We start from the raw sequence: 25528 nt of genomic DNA, 5'->3' as shown, positions 1-25528 counted from the left end.
GCAGAAGCGATGCTGCTCGGGTCTCACCGTCCCAGTGGGGCTTCTTCTCCTGGCTCGGCCCCCTCCAAGCCAGTGTCTGATGTCTTCCCGAGGGCCTGTCTAGGACCCGAGAGGAACATCGCCCTCTTGTACTCAAACACAGGCTGTGTCTCATCACACTCCCACTACAATCTAGAATTCAACATCACACCTTCTCTTGTTACCCTGCATGCTCAGGAAGGTCATTATTCTCATGTACACCTTCATAAATACTTCACCATTTGTAAAGAATTTTTGCATGCAGTTATTTCTGTTGAGATACAGAAATTCTAAGCAGCATATTTATTTAGTTTTAAGCCTTGTTGGAAGATGTTCTAAAATGGATGACCAATATGATAAAATATAACTTATATTTTTTGTTTATTAAACACCTAGTATATTTTATCACTCATATTCTGATAAAAAGAATCTGTAAAATGTTGTAGACCAGAGGGAAGGAGAAAAGGAGGAAGAAGAAGAGAAAAGGAAGTATTTATAAGATTATTTTTGCATTTACTCATAGCCTTCCTTAGTCCAAAAAGCATTTTACATAGCATAAGATTTTAATACATCTGAATATTATAGAATAGGAATTTTATTTTTGTTTTCTAATGGGCTTTTATCCCTAGAGGTAGGAAAAAATTAAATATGATAGCTGGAACTGTCGGAGTTCCTGATGCCCAACTCACCACCCTCTGTGAGTACTTTGTTCCCTGAACAGGACCCTCTCCCTGCTCTGTGCAGGTGGTCAGTCCACGCACCTGCTTGTCCTGCCTCCAGAGTCATTATATTCCGGGTATTGCTTACCTTCTCTCCCTGGGGCCCTGCCACGCCAGGAGGGCCAGGCCTTCCCTGGAGGAAGAAAGAAAAGGTGGGTTAGGACAAGCATTAAGGATACCGTGGTGGGGTGGGGAAGGAGGGGTCCGAGGGCAACTGCAGCTCTGAGCTACGTGGAGCTGGGCTCCTCCTCAGAAGCCAAGGTCTGCTTAGACCAGACTTTCTGGACCGCGCTTATCACTGGAAAGCTCCTCCCCAACTAACCCACGCTCCACATCTCCGTGGTTTCTCCTTTGGAATCGTGCTGGTCCTGCAGCGTGGATGATGCCTTGTGAGGAAGCAAAGGCCTGTTTCCTTAGGGGTGTGAGGGTGTGAGCAAGAGGCAGAAGAAGCAAGTAACTGAGATCTGCCTGGGGCCCCGGGGTGTGGAGGGCAGAGCCTGATGGAGCCTGGAAATTCTGGGGGTGCTGAGCGCCAGTGAGGCTCCGGGCACCAGGAAAAAGGGAAAGGCCCACCCAGATTCTGCCACAGGAAAACCAAGTTCCCAGAGAGCTGGCACAAGGGACGCTGAGGACATGTCGCTCCTGCTCTCCAATGTCCTCATATGGAAGCCTCCCAAGAGTGACCAAGAGGAAGGCTGAGCATTCAGAGCTCCTGCAGGAGCAGGATGCTGGGAGAGGCTCCCGGAGCCCCTGCACCAGTGTCCCCACGCCAGCCTCAGCACACAAACACAGAGCCTGCGGGACAGCTGTGGAGTCAGCACGCATCCCACTGGCAGAGGGAATTTTACAGCAATTTATCCTAAGACACACCTAGAGATGCACTCAAGGGTGGATGCACAAGCACCTCCGCACCCCTCTTCACTCCCACAGCGAAGATCTGACAGACCCACAGGCCCCAGGACAGCAGCACCTGCCCCGGGGGCTCGCTCTGCTCCCTCGCACCCAGCCTGCTGCCCTCGCCCCTGCGCCATCAGCACTTCTCTACCTGCTGGCTGACTGTTCCTCGACACCCTCCTGGGGAAAGAGCCTCTTCCCTCCTGGCCTTCACCAAGTGGGCATTCCCAGTGCCTGGCACAGAGGCAGCACGCGATGGATATTTCTAAGCAAATTAATAAACTGTGGCAAACTCGCACCATAGAATACAAATCAGTCATTTGAGTCGTGCCTTTGGTGGATATTTAAGAAAAAGGTTACAAGTTTATGATATAATGTTGAGGGTGGAAGGACAGGACACAAAATAGTATGATTCCAATTTGTTAAATGACAATAGAGAGAAATCCAGGTATTATTTCTGAGAGATGGCATTAGCTATCAATTTAGTTTACATTATAATAATATAGTATACTTAAACTAGTATTTGTTATAATTAACTTATGTTGAATATAATTAATTAGTATACTTTAATTATTTAACCTATAATTCAATTTTTATATTTATATGAACATATTAATTGACTAATATATTATGTTAAATTGTACTATGCGATATTGTATTTTCCTAATTGGCTTTAATATGGATATATGATTTTAGGTTTTATTTAATTTTAATTTTTTAACCATTCAAATATTTAAATTTAGTTATTTTTGGAATAGATCGTACATTCTCATGGCTCAAAATTTAAGTGTGTAAAAGTTTTCTTCCCACCCTATCTGCCAGCCACCTAAAATCCTCTCTGGGGGCAAATTAGCAGGGAAGTTATCATTTTCTTATTTATGCTTCCAGAGATGGCCCATGTCTATATAAATCACAAATACGTTTTTCTCCACATCATTAAAAACATCACTTCCCAGTGAACAACGTGTCTCACAGACCATCCGTATCAGCACATTAAGGGTTTCTTCTGAATTTTCACAGCTTTATATCATTGCCTGACTCAAAGCTTCCTGATATATTCAACTTCTCCTTGTTAATGAGCATTTGGGTTGTTACTAATCTTTTACTCTGTGGATGACATTGCCATGGTCACCCCTGTACATACATCACTGTAAACACATGCACATCATCCACAGCCTCTACACTGATGACAACACATCATATTTTCAATGTAAAATGGATTTGAAGTGTATGCACTGGGACCCCTGGAGCTCTAGTGTGCATGGGGTCAGAGTGTGGCTGTCCACTGGGGTCTGACCATGGAGCCCCCGGAGCCTCCAGTGGAGCAGGAAGGAAGCCCAGGTGCTGAGGCCAGACAGAGCTCCGTGCCGGGGTCCAGCCCACCTACCTGCTCTCCTGTCTCCCCAGGCTTCCCAGGGAATCCATCCAGGCCTCGCTCCCCCTGGCAAAAGAAGGAAAATGAAGAAATGAAAAGAACAAGCAAGTGATCACCAGGGAGCAGCCAGCTGGACATCCCTGTGGCCACTGTCACAGATAGGGAGGGACACCTCTCAATGCAGGAGAGCCGGACACACACACACAGCAGCCCTACAGTGGATGGACGGTGGGGGCCAAGGAACCTGGGTCAAAGGTCAAAGAAACCTGATTTTAACCTTTGCTTTTCATTTTTCAAATCAGTGACTAAGGGATGGCCACGTGCCTTTTGTGAGCCACACAGTGCCTTCATCTCATGGGTCTTTATGGAGGAGAAACAATGGACGAGTGAAGTTTGTAATGAAGTTTATGTATCATTCATTTATGCAGTCAGTACGTGTGAGCATCCACTATGCTCCCAGTGCTTGGAACAGACCCACGAGTTCACTGTTGGCTAAGAGTAGGCCGCCACCGGCATATCCACCTGCTTACACCAGGACGGAGCTGGGCCGAATCTCTTACTAGCTGTGGGATCTTGGGCAAGTCACTTCACCTCTCTGAGACTGTTCTGTGTACCAGGATATCTCCCCTTCAGCAGGCACCTATGGCGAAGTGATGAAGTGACATGTCTAAAACACCTGCCATGACAGGCAGGCAGAAGCACCCATGTTCTCCCAGCTGCACCCACAGACATCCCTGTGTTCTCCTCACAGGTTGACTCAGTGTCTGGTGTGCTCAGCTGGCCTCCTGCACCCAGGTGGCTGCAGGAACTCAGTGGGGGGACAAAGGCAGGTGCTCCCCAGGTAGGTTTGTGCCAATAGGAATAGCTCTCGCAGGGCAGCCCCGCAGCGCGGCTCCCTCCTCGGAGTCCCCAGGTCCAGCACTTTCTTTCCTGCCTCCACGTGCTACGCCCCATGTCCCCTCTGCTGGCCTCTCGGCACCTTTCAGGGCTCAGCTTGAATGTCACCCCCTTGACTTTTTAATTTAAATCAGCGCCATATTCTTTTCTGGTGTGGCCTCACCTCCACTCGCCTCACTTCCTGTAATTCAACTTGCATTTCAGATCACGTTTGTCATCCTCACTCACATAAGGACGTGCAGTGTGCTCATTCCTTCATCCTTGTGTCCCCAGCACCCAGCCAGCCTCCCAGAGTGATCCCAGGTGCCATTTACTGAATGACCAGAAGATTACACATAAAAATTATTTGAAATGTAATTTGTCTGTAACTTTATTTCTCAAGTTGTTCTTTCTGTTTTCTCTTCTTTTTCTTTTTAATGTCAGTGCCTTTCTTTTAGGATGTTGCTTCTCTCGACGTGGTTGAAGATTGTTTTTCTGCTCACCGTTGCTATGCTCGGTGTGTGTCCCAGGTGATCTGCCTGCACACGTCCATTGTGTTTTCTGCAGCCCACCTCTGGTGACAGCAGGGCTGGGCAGGGGGGACCTTGCCTGGGGGTGCAGCAGTATTTTTTCTTCTTTGTGCAGGTGTTCCTATTCCTTCTAGAGATTACCAGTGACCTGGTTCTCTCCTTTAGTCTGGGGACAAACACTGTCTTCCCACCGCCCAGTTCAAGCAGGGGACAGGCTGCCTGACTCTGCTTCCCCCGTGCAGGGCCTCAAAGTCATTGCTGACTGCCCATTTTAACCCCCGCCCCCACAATCATTGATTTGAACTTGGGGTTGTCCAGCACCTCTCTCAGCTCTGAAGTTTGGTTTGTAGTCCCCCATCTTGCAGCTATGTAGACGTCAGGTTTTCTGTCTCTCAGAAGTTGTTTACAAATTCTGGAACACGATGTGCACATTTCTGCTTTCAAGCACTGCTTTCATCAAATGAGATTTGGACTCACGGGAGGAGAGTGGCCTGTGTCTGTCTCCCTGTCAAGCAATTCCACATCTGCGGCCACATCTTCTCCTCCAAGTTCTGTGAGGTTGGCAGGCCTGAGGGCCAAAATCAGGTGGGGAAACTGAGGCCCGGGGAAGGGAAGCCACTTAACCGCAACTGGGCATACTAGCACTGGCCCAGAATGGCCCTCCTTACCCTTAATCCTTGGTCCATTTCAACTGCCCCGCAGGGTCTGGGGAGAGCCCCTGGCAGAACATACGGGGCTGTCCCTTGGGTTCCCAAAGTGGTTGAGTTGGTCCAGGTCTCAGGACCCACAGAATCTAACCCTCCTACTGATAAGTGAGGACAGGGACAGCCTCAGGGGTGCACCTTGTCCACGGTAGGAGGGCAGTAGGCTACCCTCCTAAATATCACCCTGGAACCTGGCACTTCCACAGGGCTCAGAGCAAACAGAAGTGTACCGACCAGCTGTGCGTGTAAGCTCTGCCTTGAAGCAGAGGGCTCTGTCTGCATCCCAGTTCCTGCTGCCTTCCTCCTGCAGACCAAGATGAGCGAAGCCTGGGGCCAAGATCTCTCCCAGCTGCAACTCGGGACAGCTGCAGGTACACAGAGAGGGCCTGGCTGGACATGGCACCGGCAGTCTATACTGCCTATACCAGTCAGCACAGAGAAAAGAGCCAGGAGGCCCGTGGCTGCAGGGCTGGCAGATGGGCACCAAGAGCAGGAGCCAGAGGGATGAGCATTAGAGGATAGAAGAGGGCAGGAAGTGAGCCAGGGGGACAGGGAGAGATAGACAGAGACGGGGACAGAGACAGAGACAGAGAAAGACAGGGAGAGATAAAGACAGAGACAGATACAGAGATAGAAAGAGACAGGGAGAGACAGAGACAGAGAGAGACAGAGACAGGGAGAGATAGAGACAGAGAGAGATATAGAGATAGAAAGAGACAGAGATAGGAACAGAGATAGAGAGACAGAGAGAGAAAAAGACAGAAACAAAGAGAGACAGAGAGAGTTAGAGGGAGACAGAGACAGGGAGAGACAGAGAGAAACAGAGACAGAGACAAGGACAGAGAGACAGAGATAGAGAGAAACAGACAGACAGGGACAGAGAGAGAAAGACAGACACAGAGAGCGGCAAACAGGACAGAGAGAGAATCTGAGAGAGAGACAGACTCAGGCAGGGACAGGGAGAGACAGGAGGGACAGCACACAGCAGGGTCTCAAACTGAAATCCCCGGCAGCCGCTGGGCGGTGAGTGGAGCGGGAGGGCAGGGTCGGCCTGAGCCACCCTGGAGGGCCACTCCCCGCCTGAGGGCTCTGCCTACAGAGCTGCTGTCACCTGGGTTCTGGGGCTTTCTGCCACCACTGCACTGGCCACCCAGGCACAACCACGACCAGGGCTCATGCAGCTGCCGCATGGACTGAGAGCGGGGCCGGGGCTGGCGGGTGGGCTGGAGCCAGCTGCAGGCCCAGACCCGAGCTCTCCCACACTCAACCTGCAGGATCTTGGACCAACTCCTCAGCAGCTCTGGGACTCAGTTTCCCCGCCTACAAGCAGGAAGCATGATATTTACCCGATAAAACTACTGTGAGGTTAAGTGAGCTAATCTATGTAAAAAGCTTTCAACAATGCCTGGCACAGGGAAAGCATATATTAAAATTAGTTAAGCAAAACAAAGTGTATGGAACAAGGTGGGGGATAGAACAGTAAATCAGTTGAAAGAGGGAATGGCATGGAGGGTGGGATGTGCGCTGGGGGACAGAAGGGACCGGGAGAGTGATGCGGATGGAGAGAGCCTAGGTTCTAATCCTGACTCTCTGGACAACCAGCTGCTGCAGGCAGAGAAACCACCCGCCTCTGGGTCTCCATTTCCTCACTGGGTTGAGAGGATGAGATGTAAGGAAAAATGCAGCTGCATTACAAGAACCCTAAGATCTCTGATTCAAATATCGTTTAATTGATGGGGAAGTGCACGTTTACACAAATTAAAGGGACTCAACCTTTGTTCTTCTGAGAACCAGGTGTTGAAACAGGCACTATTTCATTTAAAATTTACAACAATCATATGATGTAGTGTTCCCATTTTCAGCAAAGAAAACTGAGTCTAGGAGACCAACTGCATCCTCCAGTTCAGACAGCTCCAGAGGGGAGGATTGGGCATCTGTCTCGCCCCTGCTAAAGCCATGGCCGCAGTTCCAAGGCTCTGACAGCAGAGGGCGCGCGCGCTCCACTCAAAGCCTGGCCTCTCGCATCCAGGCCGCCCATTCTGGAGGATTCTGAAATCTGGATGTTGATACACACGTTTAACATGGGAGAGAGACATGTGATGTGTTTCTTCCCCTTCTCCCTCACATGCAAGGAAAAGCTCATATCAAATTGGTGGAATATCTAACCATCCCCAGAGCTGAATGTGAGTTGTCCCCAGACTTCAGCTGCAGCCTTCCCTGGGGACTTCAGTGACACGGGACAGCCTAGTGTTCCTCTGCTGCTCTCTCAGGCCTGGTCCACCTCACTCTGTCCTGCGTCAGGGCCCCCTGCAGCCTCCTAGCCCTCAGCCTGCATCACTGCTCCAATCCATCGCCTTTCCATGACCAAAGGGGTCATCGTTGGATCCGGCCCCGGGCGTCCCTGCTTCCCCAGACTGGAAGGCTGGCACCGCCTGCGGGACCTCGTCCTGACCCCTCAGCCTGGGTACAGCACCACCCGTGTCCTTCTTCCTGCCTGGCACAAGTGCACTCACATCCACTGCTCTTTGTCACCAGAGCACACTCTTGCCCCTGCCCGCCTCTGTGCAGAAAGCCCACCTTCCGTTCTCTCTGCCCACCCTCGTTGGGAGATGGCACAGAGCACTGGGAAGGGCTCCTCCGACAAGAACTCCAATGCCTCTCAACCATGATGGCCTCGATTATCAAATAGAAATATTTAAAGTGCTTGGCTCACCTTTCATTTGTTTGCTTTTTGGTCAGAATTCGTGAGGTAGCACAGGTAAAATGCCTGGTCCCATGGGAGATAACGCCATTACAGCCGACTCAGGGAGACTCCATGAAGACTCTCATGCCTCCTGCCCCCCAGCCCCATCCAGAGCGGTTTCTCCTTCTGGAATCCAGTTACCCCCAAGCTCTTCCTCGCCATGACACATAGGCTCGCTCTGTCCTGCACTGCGCACGGCTTCCCTTCTCCATTAGGCTGTGAGTTGTCAGGGGCCAGGCCCTCGTCTGCTTTCTCTCATGGCCCCCACAGGACCGGGCACTCAGCGATGCTCCCGAATGAATGAACACGTGCGCTGCACTGGTGGATTCCGCTTCAACAGTTCAACAGTCAAAACAGAAGCACATGGCGACCATTTGCTGCACTCAGACCAACTAATGTGGCCTCAGGATATGAAGACGAGTGAAGACGAGTTCTGTCTTCAGGGAGTTCCTACCCACCCGGTTATGTCACTGTGCTCACCCAGTAAGGGGATCACATCCTCACCCTGCGGTCGGGGAGGAGCCCAGTCCCCCTGGGAGGGGTGAAGATGGCAGTCAGGAGTGGACAGTCACCCTGGCTTCCCTGTCTGACACCTCCAAGCCAACGACGCCCGTTCCCAGGGTCCTCCACCCACTGGGCTGTCTGGTCCTTCGGGTGCAGTTGCTACCCCCGTCCAGTTCTCAGAGCAGCCCATCCTAGAGCTGCCAGGGGATGAGTCCTGCAGGGCACTCAGGTCCTTGGCACCTGAGGTCTCAAGTGGCTGGGTGGTTGCTCCAAAAGGTTGACCAAATACATGAGTGAATGTGTGCATCTCTACGCAGCCAGCACATCTGGGCACCCAACACGTACTTATCACAGTGAGACCAGTGGACAACACCAGTTGGGGGTGACAGACTTATCGATGACATCTTGTAAGGCAGAGTGAGAGGTCCAAATGGAAGAGACAGAGGTGTGCCCGTGTCCACAGGATGGATTAGTCCCTTCAAAATGCCAGTTCCCTTTTGTTAAACACTCAGGGAACACCTGGCAGCCGCGAAGGCCATACGTGCTCTCACAGATCTTTTGATACCCCCAGCCACCTGCTGAGATGGCTTTATCACCCCTAAATGCTAAATAATGACACAGAGGCCAGAGAGGTTAAAAGCTTGTCTGAGGTTCCAGAGCTGGTGGAGGCTCAGCCAGGGTGAGAATCTCGTTCTTCCAACTCCAAGGCCAGGGCTCTTCCCAGGTCACTAAGGCCACCTTGCCCTGAGCTTCCCTATCCCCAGCCAGGTCAGGGCACCTGGGGAGCCTTAGGAGCTCGAATGTTCACAGGCACCCAGCGGTGTCGGGGAGACGTGGTTTCCAGGTACAACTGGGGCACAGCACCCAGCGCCTGGCCCCTTTCATGAGTGGCCTCTGTCTGCCCAGCTACATGCACATCACAGTCTGCTGACCACCCTGAGCCCAGAAGCCCCTAGGCAACCATGCAGGTCTAGTTGTCCCTCCATCACCAGGACCTCCTCACATCTACAAAGCCATCGGTCACCTCGCCGTGCCTGCAGAGACATCTTCTGGAAAACCCCCAAAGGAAAGTCTGTCTCCTGGCTTTACAGAGCACGTCCTGCCCTGAGGCCACCGGGGCTGGGCTGCGTTGCTCTCTGCTAAGGCAGTGCTAGGCACAGCCAGGCAGCCGGAAGGGCCTTTCTCGAGGGAAGATGGAAATTTTATCCTTGCTGATAGAATAAATAGGAGAGGTTCTTGAGAAAATAACCTGTCATAAGAAGTCACCAAGAACTGAAAAGGCATCATGCAGCCCAGGTGCCTTGCCTGACAGATGGGGAAATGGAGGTGCAGAGAGGAGACCAGCCCCCCTCTGAGTCACCCAGCACATCAGCAAGGGGTCAGGAGGCACGCCCAAAGCTGAGCTTAGGCTCACACTCGGCCCCTTCTCTGTCTCTGTCTCTCTGTCTCCTCCCAACCCCTATATGTATAGTACATGCTGCCCAACACTGCCCTAAGCTTTTTATGAATATTAACGCATTTCATCCTCATCGTACCTTACGCAGTAGACAAAATTACTCTCTGCACTGAGAAAATCCGAGACTCAGAGAGGTCAAATAACTCTCCAAAGGTCACGCTGCTTACAGAGCCCAGAGCTGAAATTCAGTGCAGGCTCCAAAGCCACGGTGCAGCCCCATCCACGCCACGACTGTGCTGCCTGGTGCAGGCTCGAGGGGTCCCTGCTGACCTTCCCCCCCTACCCAGGTCTCACCTGGAGGTGGCCCTCCATCTACTTCCTGAGCTTCCCCCAAAAGTGGCTCCTGCAGGGGGAAGGGCTGTGGGCCAACCCAAAGAGACAGTTCGGGGGAAGCAGCCCTCATTGTGCACTTGTGGCCACACTTCAGGCCCAGCATGCCACGGGGGAGCCTGACGGGGGGGGGGGTATAGAGTTTCTGGCACCCACTGTCCTTAGAGCAGGCCACACGGCGTCAAGAAACACATCGCCTCTTTGCTCTGTGTCCCCCTCTGTACAATAAGGAGTGGCCTCCAGGTTTCTCTGTAGTCCTTTCAAGAGCTGATAACTTAGGATTTTGATAGAAATGCAGCATTTCTTGACTGGAGAAAAGCCTAAACACAAGACTTCAAAAGCTCGCTGGAAAAGCTGCCCAAGGCTACCCGGGAAAAGGCTGTTGCTTCAAAGCAGTGCTTTGTTTTGGCAAGAACAAAGCACCGTATGTGTACAGGCTGCATTTCTCATGAACAAAGTAGGAAGAGGAGATAAATATTTGTGACTATGTCAGTGATGTGCTGGACACTTTGCTTCCCCTATGTCGTCCGATATTCCAAAGAGCTTCGGAGAAAACATTGATATTTCCCCTCCACAGAAGAAGACAGAGGCCCCGCAGCCCACGTGGCTGTCTCAGCTTGTCAGCGGCAGAGCTGGCCCCACAAGGCCTAGCGGGGGGCACCGGCTGCTCACTCAGTCCTAACCTCTCTGGGAAGCCAATCTCACCATTCCTAAGAGGCTCGGCTGAAGCCACAGCAGCCAGGAAGTTTCAAGACCACCTTTCAGATGGAGTCGTGCTCCTGCCCCGAGCCCGTGGTGGATGCTGTCTCTCTGTGAGTTCCTAGCTCACGCGGTATGGCCCGGGCAGCTTCCGGCCGGTTCTTTTATCTGTTCCTGGGCTTCGTCTAAGACTGAGCTCCAAACTATGTTGTCTTAACCCACCCCACACACCTCCAAAAAGTCCACATTCATACCCCTGTTATTTAAGGCCCTCTGCAAGCTGGATGCGATCTTGGTTCCTGCATCGCCTCTCACCTGGTGCCCAGCACACCCCGACGTGTGAACAGGTGAGAACCGACCGTGGGCTTTGCTTCAGGTCCCACCTGTAGCAGGGAAGGCCCAGGGATGAGTAAGGGACTGTGCCCAAAGAGTTAAGGACCTGTATGTGTGATGCAGGGGAGTGAAAGACATATAAATGCCATGCAAGTGACTGAGGCAATTGGGGTGAAAACTGTAGGGGTTCTGGAAACACAGAGGGACTTCCTAGCGTGTGAAGCATAAACAAAGAGCTAAAAAGGTTCATGCAGACACTGTGGCTGCCTAGCTGGGTGGTGGGAGACATGACTGAAGGAATGAGTAGACGAATGAATGAATGTATCAATAAATCAATTTAGCTTTTCATACATTCTTAGTTAGACTATAGGCTTCTTGGGTGAGGGACTATGCATATACTTTTGTGGATCTTTTATAGAATATTAAAAAAGCTAAGCACCTAAAACATAGTTTTTGAATTTTGTAGGCTTTCGTCAATATTCTTTCATGAGGCACAAGACACCATGGTGCTGGACCAACGGGCACAGAGGGAGCCTCTCGACGCAAGCAGAACTGAGACCCAGCAAGGAGGAGGCTTCTTCTTATTTAATTTCCTTTCCACATTTCAGATCAGTGCTGTGTGATGTGAACCCACATCACCTGGACCCCTGGGACACGTGGGGACACTGACCCCAGACGAGGCCAACCAGAGCCCCTGTGAGCAGGCCCCTCGGGGCCCTGGAATGACCTCCATGAGCTCTACCTGTGGACCCTGTGACACTGCCCAGGACAGTCTCAGCCTAGCCCCAGGCCTCGAGCACATGGAGAAGCCATGGCCGTGGCCCTCCGTCTGAGGGAGGCACTGTCCCTGGCTCATCGGGACTCCTGGGCTTCTGCCCCCTGAGGCCCCACGTTGGTCCTGGCTCTGGGTCTGATGCCCGGGTCCTGGGGGTCTGTATCCCTCCAAGTATAGCCGTTTCTTGTCTTGACAGCATCTGGCTCTGCACACGCTACTGTCCTTTGTGTTGGTTGGTTCTACACCTTCAATTCACCAGCTGTCCTTCCTAGAGGGGATCTGGTCTTAGGCCATGTGATTGTACGGAGTCATCTCTTACTCATTTATTGATATTGCAAGTGCTTACCAGGGGGCACCTATGTTCCAAGCTCTACTACATTAAGCACTGTACACCTGCAGCCATGCACTCAGCTGACTTCATAAACATCTGTCTTGCCCACTAAACTCTGGGGACCTTGGCAGCAGGGCCTGTGCCTCAGTCTTCCCTGGACCTGCCCTGAAATAGGCACTCTGTGGGTACCGAGGGGAGACCGAATGCCTGGAGGTCTGTTCCAGGCCCCTGGCCAGGTACCTGTGACTGTACCCTCAGGTGACAGCCAGTATGTGGACCCCACAGGCCTGGGCCTTTAGCCTGAATCTCTGTGGAGCCAACCACACACTTGGGATGTGCAGCCGGGACTTCCCTCTTCCTTCTACAGCCCGGCACTGCTGCAGGGCCAGGTCCCCAAACCTTGCTCACTGCTGCACAGGGTGTGCAAATCAGACCCCTGCTCGCTCGAATGCCCAGCAACCCCCGCCTCCATGCACCCAGATGCTCAGTTATTAAAAATGCCACTTTCAGGGAACAGAGACCCGCAGAGAGGAGTTCTAACCGGTAAACAAATACATAGAAACGTGTTTAAACTCTCAAAAGAACCAAGAAATGCAAATCCTAATGACCAGGGGGTAAGAGTTTTGCTTATTAAAGTTGAAATGATTAAAATTTAATATTCAAAACAAACAAAAACCATGTTTTGGAGTCTGAGCTGGGGCACGATGCTAATCCCTGCCTCCCTTAATTATAAAGAACCTTTTGGAAAGAACACGGCAATGTGCTTTCAGAGCCACAAACAGGTTCATTTTCTTTGACTGGTAATTTCACTTCTGGGAAAGCAGCCTGAGGAAATCATCATAAATTTGACAACAAATAAATAAATAAAGCTATAGGTTTAAAACTGTCTACCAAAGTGTTATTTTTAATAGTGAAAAACTGGAAACAGCCCTAAATGATCAACACCAGGGGAATGAGCACATAAGTTATGGTTTTATTCACTCGACTGAACATTGTGTAGCCATTTAAATAAAGTTCTAAAAACTCTACAGCCACATGGAGAAATCACTGCACGTCAGAACCACAAACAGGAGACACAAGTGAATATATTACATGTGACGGTGTGAGAAGACATCAGATCTATGAGAGTACATCCTATGGAAAATGTTCCAACTGGGCTTGTATCAGAATGGTAGGCTGACAGGCTATTTTTCATATTTTTCAAATATATAAAAATAAATTAAATTAATAATAAAAAATAAATTGTTATAAAACTAGAGAAACACGTACTGTGAGAAGAGAGAATGTGGTAGACCCTGATGAAGTGTCTGGAACATAGCTTAGGGCAAGAGAGTTCAGCCCCAGTTTCCGGGACTCTTTGCCTTGGATCTTGAGGAACTCAATGAGCAGGCTTGGAAGAGAAGACTGAGAATTCAGCACCAGATGCTGTTTGGGAAGGGGCGTGGGTGGGATTTGCAGTGCTTGGTTCCCACCCAGTTGAACCTTGAGCAATCTATGACATTAGTACACATGGTAGAACCGGAACTGAGAATTCTCTCATTGTCACCTGACAGCATGGCAACGAAGAAGCACCAGCCAGGACCAGCCTAGATATGGTCACCATGGTGACCTACAGTTAAGGGCCTGAGCACAGGCCAGTTGATAGCACATGTAGAATGAGGTTCAGACACCAGGCACCAATGCCACCCCTGTCACCAGTAACCCACCCTTTTGGTTGAGAGCAGAGAAGTTATGTAACTTGCCAAGTAAGAGAGATGGGTCCTCCATGGCAGCCGCTAGGACCTCTGATGCCCCAGTCCAGGGCTCTTGTAAAGCCTGTCTGGTCGGGAAACCCTCAACTCTGCCTTAGTGGAAAGGATTTTGATGCTTGCAGGTACCAGGTACCAAGGCCATGGCCTTCCTGAGAGATTTACATTTAGGGTAGGAAATTAACACACTGCCTGCACCAGCCCTTCCTGCCACACATGCATGTGCACACACACATACACAGAGTGGAGTGGACGGTCCCAGGCACTCGCCCCCTCTATTCTATGGAAGCTATTTAGATCAATTGGCATGGACTGTAAATACCTTTTCTCCTCGAGTCCCCTTTTCACCTCGTTCTCCTTGGAGACCCTGGAGGAAAAGAAAGAGCAGTCACCCAACAGCGCAGTCAGGCTTCTCTGTGCTCACCGTGGGAAGCTCGTGGAGAAACTGGCAGCTTCCAGCCCAGGGTGCATGGGATGGGGGCAGTGAGGACGCCATCTCCTTATGTAGTCTAACACCACCGCGGCCGCCACATGGGCTGGGCCTGGGCCACTCCCAGAGTGACAGGTGAGCTCAGGAGGTTTGCCACCTGACCTGGGCTATCTAGGTCCTCACGGCTACAGACTAGGACTCAGCCTCACTCCTGAGCTCACCTGGTCAAGGGCAGAAATGTGTCTTCGGAGTCAGTTCCCACTGCCACCCGGAGGCTGTGATTCCTCATGACCATGGATCCCAGGAAGAGGCCTCAACACCGACTCAGAGATTCTGGCTATTTTAAGCCACTGCCCCATCCCTGCACCCACCCCACCTTCCTCTAGAGCACCCGGCCCCCGTGCTATGGGCCCCTGCCCCTCTGTGTGCAGATCTGGTGGGAATGCCAGCCAGGATGTGGGGGTCCCTGAGTGCATGATCAAAAATACAACCCCTCCTGCCCACCCCCATTCTGACTGCCCAAGGTCACTCTATCTTCTTCCTACGCTTTATCTCTCTGACAGCACTCAGCCCTAGAGTTCACATTTTCTGCCCCCCTCAAGCGGAACACAAGCCCCACAAGGGCAGTGCCTTCAGTGTGGCATCTCCAGAGCCTAGAACGGCACCCCCACCTGGTAGGCACTAATAAATATTTGTTGAATGAATAAAGGACTCAGTGAGTGACAGTGCCGACCACTTGTTTACTGCATGAATGTTGCAGAGATTTTGCCTGAAGGATCCTTCCCCACACTGAGATGTAGAATGTCCCTGTTCTTCCCAGATGCATAAATTTCACAGTGAGATGTTGGGGCCACTGGCACAAGCTGATGAAAGCACAGAGCCCCCCCGGGCAGTGGCCTGCAGGTGCAGGGCCCTGCTGGAAAGGCAGGAATCTGTCCTGTTAACTACGGGAACTCCCTGTGTGGTCCCCTCGCTCTCCTCTCCATTCCCGGAGAAGAGACCCTGGGACATTCTATGGAAAGGATGTCAAAGGTGGTGGATACTGCACTACTTGTCAATTCCAGGAGTAACACATGCATCTCTGAACTAGAGAAAAGTGCAGGGCCATAGCCACAAGAAGCTGTCCTGAAGACAGAGGGTCTGCAGGACCACCCAGGCTGACCAGGGTATTGGACATCCTTGCCATTTTAATTCCATCTAAATATCTCAGCCATACACACAGGGATCAGAGATCTTCAATGGCCCCAAGGCAATGCAAGCTGCTCTGTTTGAAAATGACTGTTTACACTGCTTCTTTTATTTGGAGATAATCTCAGATCTTTCTCAGTAAGAATCAAGAATAGGGTTTGATATCCAAGAAGTCACTTTGCTTCCTATACACTATATCTGTTTGTTCATCTGGCACTGTTCCCAGGGCTTCAAGTTCAATAGACTCCATTCCCTTCCAGGAACAGACTGCACCGGTGGGTAAAATGACTTCTTTAGACTGAGTGTCAGAAGTTCCTGGGGTGCTGGGAAAATGCAGGTTCCTGAGATCCACCCTGCTTGAGCATCTGGGAAAGGGTCCAAGTACCATGAACTTAAACCTGTTCTCCAGGGGATTCTTAAGCACCACAACATCTAAGAATTCCTGGCCTGAGAGAAGAGAGGCCAACACTTCAATAAGTGCACATGGGCCCTAATTATCTAGATGCAGGCAGAGGGACTTGCTGGTTCCTGATCCCTGGAGAAGGGACAGAACCCCTGCCCAGGCAAGCGCCTTCACTTACGGGAGCTCCAACGTGTCCAGGAGGTCCAGGCAATCCAGGTGGTCCTTGGGGCCCCTGCAGAAGAGCGTTCACAGAGAAGAGGTTTGGGGACAGGAAGAAAAGGCCAGCTGGAGGCGCTGCCCAGCTAATCACCATGTCCCACGATACGATCTGCCTCTCGTCATCCCATCAAGTGCTGCTTGCACCACTCGCGCAGTGTCGCACCAGCAGACACCGTGGCCACTGCGTCCCTCCTCTATGACAGCTCATGCCATCTGCTGCCCGCTGGAGCCCGGTTCACACCTGGGTGCTCTTGGCTTCAAGGAACAGCTAACGGCTTGTGCCTCTGAGACGTCATGAGGCCAAATGCAACATTTCCCATTTCCCCTAGCCCAGGGTCCCTGGGCTTCCCCTCGTTCCGGACTGGACATGTTCACAGCTTCTGAAACATGACAGCTGATTCCTGTGGCTCATGCTTCACACTGTGCCACAGGGTCAGCACAGCCCGTGTGAGTCCTAACAAAGAGCCCAACACAAGTTTGCAGAGCCTGGAGGCTTCTCTGCTGCCCAGTCCGTGAACTGCTACAACCTTTGAGCAACCGATTTGTAAATACCTATTAAAATCTACTAAAATATTAATAGAAATATACATTTATTCAGCCAGTGGTATCTCAATTTTGGTGAACTATCCTACTGCAAGAAAAATATAGTATACAAGGGAGATACACACAAAAGCACATGCATACATTTATTGATTCATTGATTTTAGTGGAAAACAAACGAAATTGGAAACACCCTTCAGGGCCATAAATAGGGCAACAGTTACATAAAATACAATGGGCCCCTATCACAGGTTTCAGTGCATTGATTAAGAGAATGGGCGGGGCCTATCTGTACTGATGTGCAAAGATATCTATAATCTCTTGTTAAATGGCAAACACAAAAGGCCAAGTATAATATGATCTATTTTTGGTAAGAATTTAGGGAAAATCATGCACGTGTGGATATAGGCACACACAGGTGCATGCAGGCCTGTGAGAAGGGGAGGTAGGGAGCCAACTAAGCGTCTCCTCTGCACCTAAGGTCATCGGTTTTGCATTAGGACTTGTCCCCTGGGAACGTGAGAAGTCCAGGCTCATAGGACACTTACCCGCATGCCCACTTCACCAGGCAGCCCCAGCTCTCCCGGCTCTCCCTGAACACACAAAACAGCACATGGTCACAGCGTGGAGGGACACGGGCCCAGGCACACCAGAGCACCCTAAAGCCTCCATTCCCCACAGCTCAGAACTCGTCACAGGAACAAAGTAATCAGCCACCAGTGACAGGGCCCGGGTCCCCCTCAGACGCTCTTTCTACAAGCAAAGGAGCAGACCTGCACTGCACAGGGTGAGATCTCAACTCCCACTCGCTCCTGTCGCTGGAAGTCAACACTATCCGATTTGGGCAGAGCGGGGACAAAGTGTGGCCATTGGAGTCATGTTGATGACTGTCTCCATGGAGAAGGGTTTGGGCCCTTGGATGGGGAGTGAGCGTGCTCTGGGGATTTGTGGAACTCCCCTTTCTCTCCTGGGCTCAGGCCCTCCCTCAGACCTGCCCCAAAGGGCTACTGCTATGGCCTTGTGGGGCGCTCACGGCTCAGGTTCCCACACTGAGGCCTGATCACACATCGCTGAAAACCGTGAAGGGAACAGACAGCCAGAACCCAGAACGATTTCCATTTGGGCTCTTGGTGAAGAACAGATTGACCCACTGAGCTGAGGCCACTCTTTGCTCAGGTTGCTGGAGCACATCCTGGCTCCGAGGCAGGCAGGATGCAGAGCTGGAGTCCAGGGTTGCAGTAAGAGGAAGCGCAGTCGGCCAGCCACGCAGGGTATGGAGCACTGCCTGGGGCTCACCGACTACTCTAGCTACAAACTGAGGGCCTGGGCAACTCCTTCACTTCCCGGAGGCTGGTTCCAAGTCTAGCCATTGGGGATAGCAAGACCACCGTGCAGAGCTGCTTGCTAACTGAGAAAATCGCTCCAGGGACAGGCAGGTGATGCTCAGGTAAAAACAGTTGCTGTGGTCTTGTCATAACTATTTGGCTGAACTCCAGGGGTCTGGGAAGATCCTGGTACAAACCAGCCCTCACACAGGCCTGGGCCTGGCAATGGACACCCCATTCGAGGACACAGGGCTGTGACCAGGAGGTGGCCAGCCCAGTGTAGCCTTGTGGGCCAGGGCAGCAGGGATAGAACTCACTCTCATGCCTTTGCTGCCGTCTCTCCCAGGGGGGCCGGGCAGGCCCAGGGAACCCTAGAACCAGAGAAAGAGAACAGCAATTAATAAAGGGTAAGAGTAATCTTAGACAGCCTCTCAGAATGCTGGTGAAGTGAACAAAGCCCTGGGAAGGGAAGGAAGTTGTGGCTAAGACTTTGCTACTTCAAATGTGGTCCTCTGGCCTGCACATCACTTGGGGAGTGTGATAAATGCAGATTCCCAGGCTCCACTCCAAATCTACTACATAAGGGTCTACATTTCAGCAGGGTCCCAGGTGATCTGTGTGCACCTTACTGAGAGTGCACGGCCCTGGTCCACACCCTCCTGTTAGGTAGGGACAAGGAGGAGGGGAACAGATGTTTTGTCTAGGAGGTTTCCATTGAGAAACAGATGGCACTAGGAGATGCTTTGTCTACAATAGGAGGAACAAATGGACCAGAAGGGGCTTCTAAGAAGGAACAGATGACATGTCAAGGAGGCTTCCAAGGACTGAACAGATATTGGTCTACAATAGGGAGTCTCCAAGGACTGACCAACCAAAAAGAGGTAGAAAGGCCATAAAGTGGGTATATGACCAAGGCCACAAAAGAGGGTCTTTGGAGCATGCATAAAAGTAAGGTGACAGTATCATCAAGTGACCTACCCTCATTAACATAGTAAAAAATCACACCCACCAGTGCCATGACAGTTTACAAATACCATGGCAACCCCTTTACAAGGATAAAATAGGGGAGTATTAGCCATTCTGGGAATTCTCCACCTTTTTCCAAGGAAAACCATGAGTATTCCATCCCCCACTTAGCACAGAATTAGGGAATCATTATAAATGGGAGAAATCTTGTTAAACTCAGTGTCTTCTCCCCTTGCGGGAGTTGACCCGCCCCTTCTCTGGAACGTGCTATGCTTTAATAAACTTTGGCACTTCGCTTGCTTGCATCTGCTTAGTCTGCTCACTTGCTCCATCGACTCGGTACCAGTAAGCATTCTTCAGTACTGGGAACCAAGAATCAGGGGACACGGCCCTGACATCTGGTCCCTGCACCTGACACTCCCCTAACTCACGTTCTGGGCTGGGCATCACACGCGTGAAGTTGGGGGTTGGGCCAGGGCAAGGTTCTCAATCTCGGCACACAGGCATCGGGCTGAACACGCCTTTGCTGCGGGGGCGCCCTGTGCTCTGTGGGGTCTTCAGCAGCATCGTGGATGGCAGCAGTGACAACCACAAGTGTCTCCTCTGCTGCCAACTGTCTCCTGGGAGGCAAAATCACTCCTAGTGGGAACCACTGGGTAGAACAGGTATTGATTTTTTTTTTTTTTAATTTAAGCTGGACAAACTTCGGTCTAGAGAATCACATGCAGCCATCAAACATAAACATGTAGGAGCTGTGGGGAGGGGAGATTGGAGCCAGGCGCCTCACCTCCTCCTTCTCCACACACTTCTCCAGAGAACACCTGGAAAGAGCAATTTAGAAAAAGGAGACCCCAGGACCTCTGCGCTCCCATCTAGCCCCAACACCTCGATTCCAATCAGAGGATCCGCCCGAGACTTTCTGCCTGGCCCCCTCTCCCATCAGCACAAGAGCAACGCCTTTCTCTGAGCTTTTCCATCTCAAAAGTGAGGGCGCTGGCTCCTCAATGAGCAAACACATCAGTGATCTGTGTGTAAAGTTTATAAAACATACGGGCTGGAGTATATCACTACAAACATCATCTTACTTAGTTCTCATCATCACCCTGTGAGATAAGTATTATTTTCTCAAAGGTACATCAGGGATTATACAGTTCTAGTTTTTAGTTACAAATTAAGATACACAAACACATGCACACACACACACACACACACACACTTAAAATTTCTAAGAATTGCTTTCTATGGCCTCCACATCCTAATATAAGTCAATGTGGTATTGAAGAGAAACATCAACAGATGTCTCTGCCCCTGTCTGCTATCAGATAGATGTGAGTCCATCCCAGCTTTGCTTCCCGGTGGTGTGACCTTAAATGCACCCTGGAAGGCCCCACATTGTACCAGCATCAGGGGTGCAATGTGGGGGTGGCTGCAGGTGAGGCGAGGTTTGAGAAACGAGGGCACCCACGCTCTGCTGAGGGGCTAGTCTTGGGCTTCCTGGTGCCGCCTGTCCTCCGGCCACCTTGGCCCATCGTGGGTGTCGGGATCATATGGGATCATGCCACTCCAGCATGCCCATGGCCTGGGAAATGATGTCTTTACCAGCTGCCATATGCATGATAAGATTGCTGGGATGGCCACAGATTTGCTCTGTTGCTGTCACCTAACAATTCAGTAGTAAAGACAAAGACACCATGAGCAGACAGAACACTGATGTGCTGGCAAGTGGTACACAGTACTCAGGCTTGGGACCAGGAGAAGAACGAAAGAGTATATGTCAGTGGAGTCGTGCAGAGGGGACATCTCTTGGCAAGGCAGCCTGGCCAGTGGCATTTAAGGATCTGCAGACTAGATCCTGTGACCCCTGCTTAGAGGAGGGTAGGTACCTTTGGGCAAATCATTTATTCTCTGAGTCTCAGTTTCATTTTCTGTAAAGTGAGAACAATCACAGCCATTGTAAAAACCTTTTGTAACTATGAAAGTTCTCTAGGGTGCTTCGTGGAGCATTTTCAAAGTTTGCTCTGTGTGATGCCAATTTGATTTATATAATAGCTGATATGCATCGTGGCATGAAGGGGAGGAAAATTGGGAGGTCCTTTTTTCAAATGACTTTGTGAAATGCAAGGTTAGACTCTGTGAAACAGGTTCCTTTATGGCAGGTTTTCTTGGAGGCTTCCATATGCCCTTGCTGATGGCGGTTCTGGGGATGTCCATGCCTATGGAACCCTTGTCACAGATGTGTGAAGGAACCGCCAGGCTCAGAGCAGAGGTGGGGAGATGGGCCGCTGCTTCTTGGAGCCTTGCCCAGAGCAAAACTGGGCCCAGTACAATGTGAACCAAGGCTGTTTGTTCCTCAACTTGTGGTGGGGACCAGACTGCCATTGTTTTCATTTCAGCAGGAGGTTCAAAGGTGTTAGAGAGTCAACCTTATTTATACAGAAAAAAGAGGAAATACCAAGATAGTCTCAGGTTAGCAAGTATTATATTTAGGTGGAATTTTTGGAGGGGGTACATGCTAATTCAGGTACATGGGGCCATCCTTGGCTGAATCCAAGGGGGCAGATGAGCAGTTTGGGGATGTTTCACAAGAGAAAGGATTATTCCACGGGAAGGGGAAGCTGTCCTGTGGCCAGGCCAGCCGTTTCCTGGGAAAAATAGGGGTTAGTGGGGTGCTTTTATGGGTCAAGCTGTCATAATCACCCTTCCTGGGGGTTGGCTGCATGGCAAGTGGCTTCTCAGCCTCTATTTACACATCAGCAGCTTGGGGGCCACCTCTGCATTTAGCTGTTTTGAAACTTAACTCCCCAGAGATGGAAAGAGTGGCCCGCACAGGTGGAGGTGGTTCTGAAGTACAGAGCACTGATTAACAGACTCGTGGCCATGCTGTTACTGTCAGGGATGACAATGCAGAACAGTCATAGTGAAGTCATGTTAGTAAGGACACATTAAAGTAATATTAAACATGCTGCTGCCGATAGCGCATCTTTATCGCACATTCGCAATGTGCCAGGCGCTGAGCATGTCACATCATCACTGCATTTAACTCAGCCCCATGACAGTTCTATAAGGGAGACACATCTCCATTTCACTGTTTATGAAGCTGAAGCACAGATAGAGTGAGTAATTTGCCCAAAGTTGCAGTGTTTGTGTGCGGAAGAGCGTCTACACACACGTCAGTTCACTGGAGCCAGACAGTCCTGTGAGCCAAGTGTTGTCACCCTCACTCTACATCCCAGCACAGGGAAACAAGGAGGGCAACTTTCTCAGGGCCACCTGGGAGTCAGCGTGGCAGAGGGAGGCAGGTTGGGGCAGTTAATGCCTGAGCATCCAGCCTGGCTCTCCCTCTCCAGAGGCCGTGGCCTTCCCCTGTGGACTCAGCCAGCCCTGCTCCCCTGGGGCACCGGGAAGCAATGCTCCTTCGACGGCCTAGACATAGATGCTCTGCCTGGAACCAGGTGACTGGTGGTGAGGAACAGGCCACCTGCCCCGCCTGTCTCCAGAGTCCCATCCCCCAGCTCCTCCTGCATTAACTGGGCAAATGGCCTCTGCATGTCCTGATGGCGGGGGCACCAGCCCCCTTAACACCATGTCCCTACAACCCTAGGTCTAAATTCAATATTTTCCAAAATGGGGGAATGTCACAAAAGGATAAGGACGTCCTCTGAGGGATGTCCTAGACGACGCCTCCCTCTAGAATCAGGCCTGTCAGGCGACTTGCCTGAGGTGTTGTCACCCACTGTAGATGGCCGGTCCTGAGTGACCAGTCTGTCCTCTGACTCCTGCAAGTCAGGAAATCCTGTGGCTGACGGCAGGGAAGGGATGACCCGGTGGACTCCTCCCTCAGGAATAAAGGTGGGAGCACCACAGCACTGCTGCTCTGAGCAGTGTCCACCTAAGGGAGGCAGGGATGAGGCAGGGACAATGCCAGAGAGAACTCTGAAGAGTTCCAGAACCTTTGCCTTCCCACACAGTTGTCACTTTCCTAGCCCCACTGGTTCTTTCAAAGAGGTGCCCAGCAGGTGTCTGTGTGAATTTGTTTCGTCCACAAGATGGGAGCCCTGTGAGATGAGGAGGAACACTTGATCACCCTCATGTTTCCAGTGCCTGGCTTGGCGCAGGGCCTCACAGGTGCCCCAGACTTTGATTCTTTCTAGAGCCCTGTGGGCTGGTAAGGGAAGAGACTGGATCCCCCTCCCACTCTAAAATTAGTCTTGGGGGTGTGTAAGCCCCAGAAACAAAGCGAACAGCAGAGTGTGGTGGAAAAGTAATGGTCCCAAGAGCCAGTAAGACACAGCCTCAAATGGTCCCACTCACTCAGTGCTGATGACTTTGACCACATTAGTGACATGTTCCAAGTCTCCCTCTTCATCAGTAAGTAGGGACAGCCAACCTAGCTTCAGGAGTTGTGCTTCCCAAGGACGTGGGCAACGGGACAGAGTAGCTCAGATGGCTGGAGTAGTAGAACCAACCACTTCCGCTGTGTTAGGGGATGGGGCCACCTCTGGTTTGTATTCAAAGAGCCCAGCTACTGGTCTCCATAGAAGTGAATATTTTCTGAGTCAGAGAGTGTAACATCTCTTCTGGAATCTTCTTTTACATGGTTAAAATAACCAAGTTGGCACTGCAAATAGACACATTCAGAGAAACATCCACCCCAAGTCATCCTGAGACCCAGGCAGCCCATGAGATTAGCATCACCTAATCTTAACATTACCAACACCACCAAGCGCCTCTGACACACCTTCCAAAATTTCTCAGTTGCACTCACCACCAGCTGCTTACAATGGCTTTGAAAAGAGACAGTGACAGCCCTAGGCTGCCTGTTCACATCCCAACGGGAAAGTCACTTAACCTCTCTGAGCTCAAGTTTCATCATTTGTTAAATAGAGGTTCACAATGCCTTCAGATGAGAAATAAATGTGGACACAATTTGTAGACTTTATAATATTATTAAATTGCTAATTTTTCTATTATATCTACTGTTAACTAGAAATACTCCTCCTAGTGCACAGGCTGGGTCAGTATGAGAAGTGGGCAAAGACGGGAGGGTGCCGCCTAATTGGTAAGGTCGGGCACAGGAGGGCTTTTAAAGGGGATATGGGTAGCTAAGGACCTACAATGAAATACAGAAGAAAAAAAGGAAAACAAAAGAAAGGGAAGGAAGAAAGGAAGGAAGGAAGGAAGGAAGGAAGGAAGGGAGGGAGGGAGGGAGGGAGGGAAGGAGAGAAAGAGAGGGAAGGAACAGCCCAGGCTGCAGTGAGAAAGTCCGGGTGGCCTGTAGCCCCTGCCACGTTAGTGGAGCAGGACAGCTTACTTCCCCACCTGGATCTCAGCTCCTGCACATGCCCAGGGGGTGGTGCAAGGAGAGGTAGCACCTCTGGCCCACTATTAGGGTACCTGGAGGCAACACTTGGGGAAATGCTTTATATACAGGGAAATTCAAAACAAGCAGCAGGTACTATTATTTTGAGCAGACTATCCAAGCCTCCATTTTCCACCTATAAAAACAAAATCAACATGGGTTATGAGGATGACAACAGAAAACACATGTGAAACCCAATGCAGAGACAACCAAGGCTCAGAGAAGCGGGACCTTCCTTCCTATTCCTGCCACAGTTGTGTGTGACTCAAAGCTGGGTCACACACCGTCTTTGACTGGTCGGGGCTTAACTCCGAGTCCAAGCTCTGACCCTCTTCCACCCACGCCCCCCAAACTCACTGCCTCTGTGAGCCCATCTGGAGGCACATGGGAGGGCAGCCATTTAGTGGGAAACTATCCACCCACCCACACCCACTCATCGGCAGCCAGAGCCCCAGGGATCCTTCTGTTGTCTCACTGGGAAATATACAGAGAAATGAGAAAACAAATATTTCTGTTGCTCTTTTGGTTAATTAAATTTCAGGGTTTATTTATAAATGTTGACAAAGAGATTGCTCCTTTGCCAGAGAGGCTTTGTTACTACATGCTTCATCCATTTGGTAGGAGACAGAGTAGTTTCTTTAGGCAGGGTCTCAGGCATACTCTGGGCAGTGGTCGTCAAAGTGTGGCTCCTGAACCAGCAGCATGGACACCACTCAGGGTCTTGTTAGAAAGTTAACTTCTGTGGCCCCACCCCAGACCCCCGGATCAGACACTCTGGGAGTGGGGTCCAGCACACTGGTTTAACAGGTCCTCTTGGGGATTCAGATGCTCAGCCTGAGAACCACTTCTCAGCAGACAATTGGAGGATGTGAAGTTAGGAAACATGAGTTCAACTCCTGTTTCAGCCACTTGGAGAGGTAAAGTCACTTGAGCCTGGTCCCACAGTTAATAGCCTATAAAATGAGGACAATGATACCCACCTTGAAAATTAAACTAAGTAGCATGTGCACAAACCCTAGCAGACAGCAAGTGCGTGTAAATATTGGGTGCTATTATTCTTCTT

General features: G+C 50.8%; 1 protein-coding gene across 1 annotated transcript in view; it reads right to left on the bottom strand.

Moving 5' to 3' along the window:
• The window catches only part of COL22A1 (collagen type XXII alpha 1 chain), a 253599-nt gene that overhangs the window by 136707 nt on the left and 91364 nt on the right, over positions 1 to 25528 (bottom strand). The window contains exons 13-18 of the mRNA XM_045561068.1: positions 18458 to 18511; positions 17364 to 17408; positions 16235 to 16288; positions 14358 to 14402; positions 3019 to 3072; positions 826 to 870 (exon numbers count right to left, since the gene is read on the bottom strand). Of these exons, the coding sequence (XP_045417024.1) occupies positions 826 to 870; positions 3019 to 3072; positions 14358 to 14402; positions 16235 to 16288; positions 17364 to 17408; positions 18458 to 18511 (297 nt within the window). The remainder of the gene's footprint in view (positions 1 to 825; positions 871 to 3018; positions 3073 to 14357; positions 14403 to 16234; positions 16289 to 17363; positions 17409 to 18457; positions 18512 to 25528) is intronic.

The sequence above is a fragment of the Lemur catta genome, chromosome 9 (assembly GCF_020740605.2).
Source record: "Lemur catta isolate mLemCat1 chromosome 9, mLemCat1.pri, whole genome shotgun sequence".
Lineage (NCBI taxonomy): Eukaryota > Metazoa > Chordata > Mammalia > Primates > Lemuridae > Lemur > Lemur catta.
Note: the sequence above shows the minus strand (reverse complement) of the source record. Positions and strands in the feature narration are given on the sequence as shown.